General features: G+C 37.5%; 1 protein-coding gene across 1 annotated transcript in view; it reads right to left on the bottom strand.

The window, feature by feature from the left end:
• LOC101507814 (DNA topoisomerase 1 alpha-like) overlaps nucleotides 1–1,209 on the bottom strand; it is a 15,989-nt gene that overhangs the window by 13,621 nt on the left and 1,159 nt on the right. The window contains exon 2 of the mRNA XM_073367239.1: nucleotides 1–1,105. Within this exon, the coding sequence (XP_073223340.1) occupies nucleotides 1–1,041 (1,041 nt within the window). The 5' untranslated portion in view covers nucleotides 1,042–1,105. The remainder of the gene's footprint in view (nucleotides 1,106–1,209) is intronic.

Genomic DNA, 1,209 nt, shown 5'->3' on the forward strand with positions numbered 1-1,209 from the left:
CGGAAGAGCTTTAGTAGATTTGAATTGTTCTGACTTATTGCCTGATTTTTTGAACTTGGCCTTTTTCTTGAAAGATGGAGTAGCACCCTTATTGATTTTAGTCACATTGACTTTAGTCACATTTGTCATCTTCTTCATGGAAGATGGTTTATCCGCTAATACAGGCAACTTCTTCATTCTTTGGGAAAGAGGAACGTCGTCGTCGTCGTCATCATCATCCTCAATCTTCGGCTCAGATTTCGCCGATATTTGTTTAGCAATAACTGATGAAGTTGGATCAGAGAGTTTTGACTTCTTACCTGAAGAATGCAAGGAATCAATCTTATTATCTAGTGGTCTCTTAATAGACACTGTAGATGGCCTTTCCTGTTTAATACTAGCATTGGAACCATATTGCTGTCCTTTCTGGACATTTGAAATTGGTTTCTTCTTATCAGAGCCATCATAGTTACAACTAGATTTTCCCAAATTAGTATTCTGTGAAAACTTTGCTGACAAGGGAGTATCATCATCATCATCAGAGTCTTTATAAGATTTCTTGAGAACAATAGGAGTTGCTTTCTTAGCATTGTCATTGTTCATCTTCATCCTAGCACTCAATGGTATGTTATCCTCCTCATCCTCAGAATCATCACAACTGTTCTTAACGTGTTTTGTAGAGTTATTTTCCTCCTTAACATGAACGGGAATTTTCTTTTCTAAAAGAGACTCTTTTTTATTTCCTAATGATGGAAATTTTGAATTTGCTGAAGGGGACTTTATATAAGTTTTGAGATGTGGTGTTGATGCTTTTGATATACCGGCCACAGAAGATTCCACGGCAGTTGCCTTGGCGGATAGGACAACCTTACCATTGTGTGAACTAGAACTTTGGCCATTTGAAGAAGGCACATCAGAGGTCTTTCTATACGACCGTCCATCATGACTATGAGAAGTTGACTTCCTCATTTCTGAATGCAATTGTGTACTCTTAGACACTGAGCTCCTTTTAAAAGTTACTGGCCCATCTTCATCATCATATTCGTGCGACATATTTAACATACTAGAAGCCTCCACAGCCTTTTGTCAACTATGGAGTATCTTAGCAAGTATATCACATCATTTTCTGTTGTAAAAAGCAAGAAGTTATAAGTTCCAGGCCAATTGGTAGGCTAAAATCACATAGCAAACTTAAATGACAACAGTCAGAAATTATCAATTCTACACGAC

The sequence above is a fragment of the Cicer arietinum genome, chromosome 4 (assembly GCF_000331145.2).
Source record: "Cicer arietinum cultivar CDC Frontier isolate Library 1 chromosome 4, Cicar.CDCFrontier_v2.0, whole genome shotgun sequence".
Classification (NCBI taxonomy): domain Eukaryota; kingdom Viridiplantae; phylum Streptophyta; class Magnoliopsida; order Fabales; family Fabaceae; genus Cicer; species Cicer arietinum.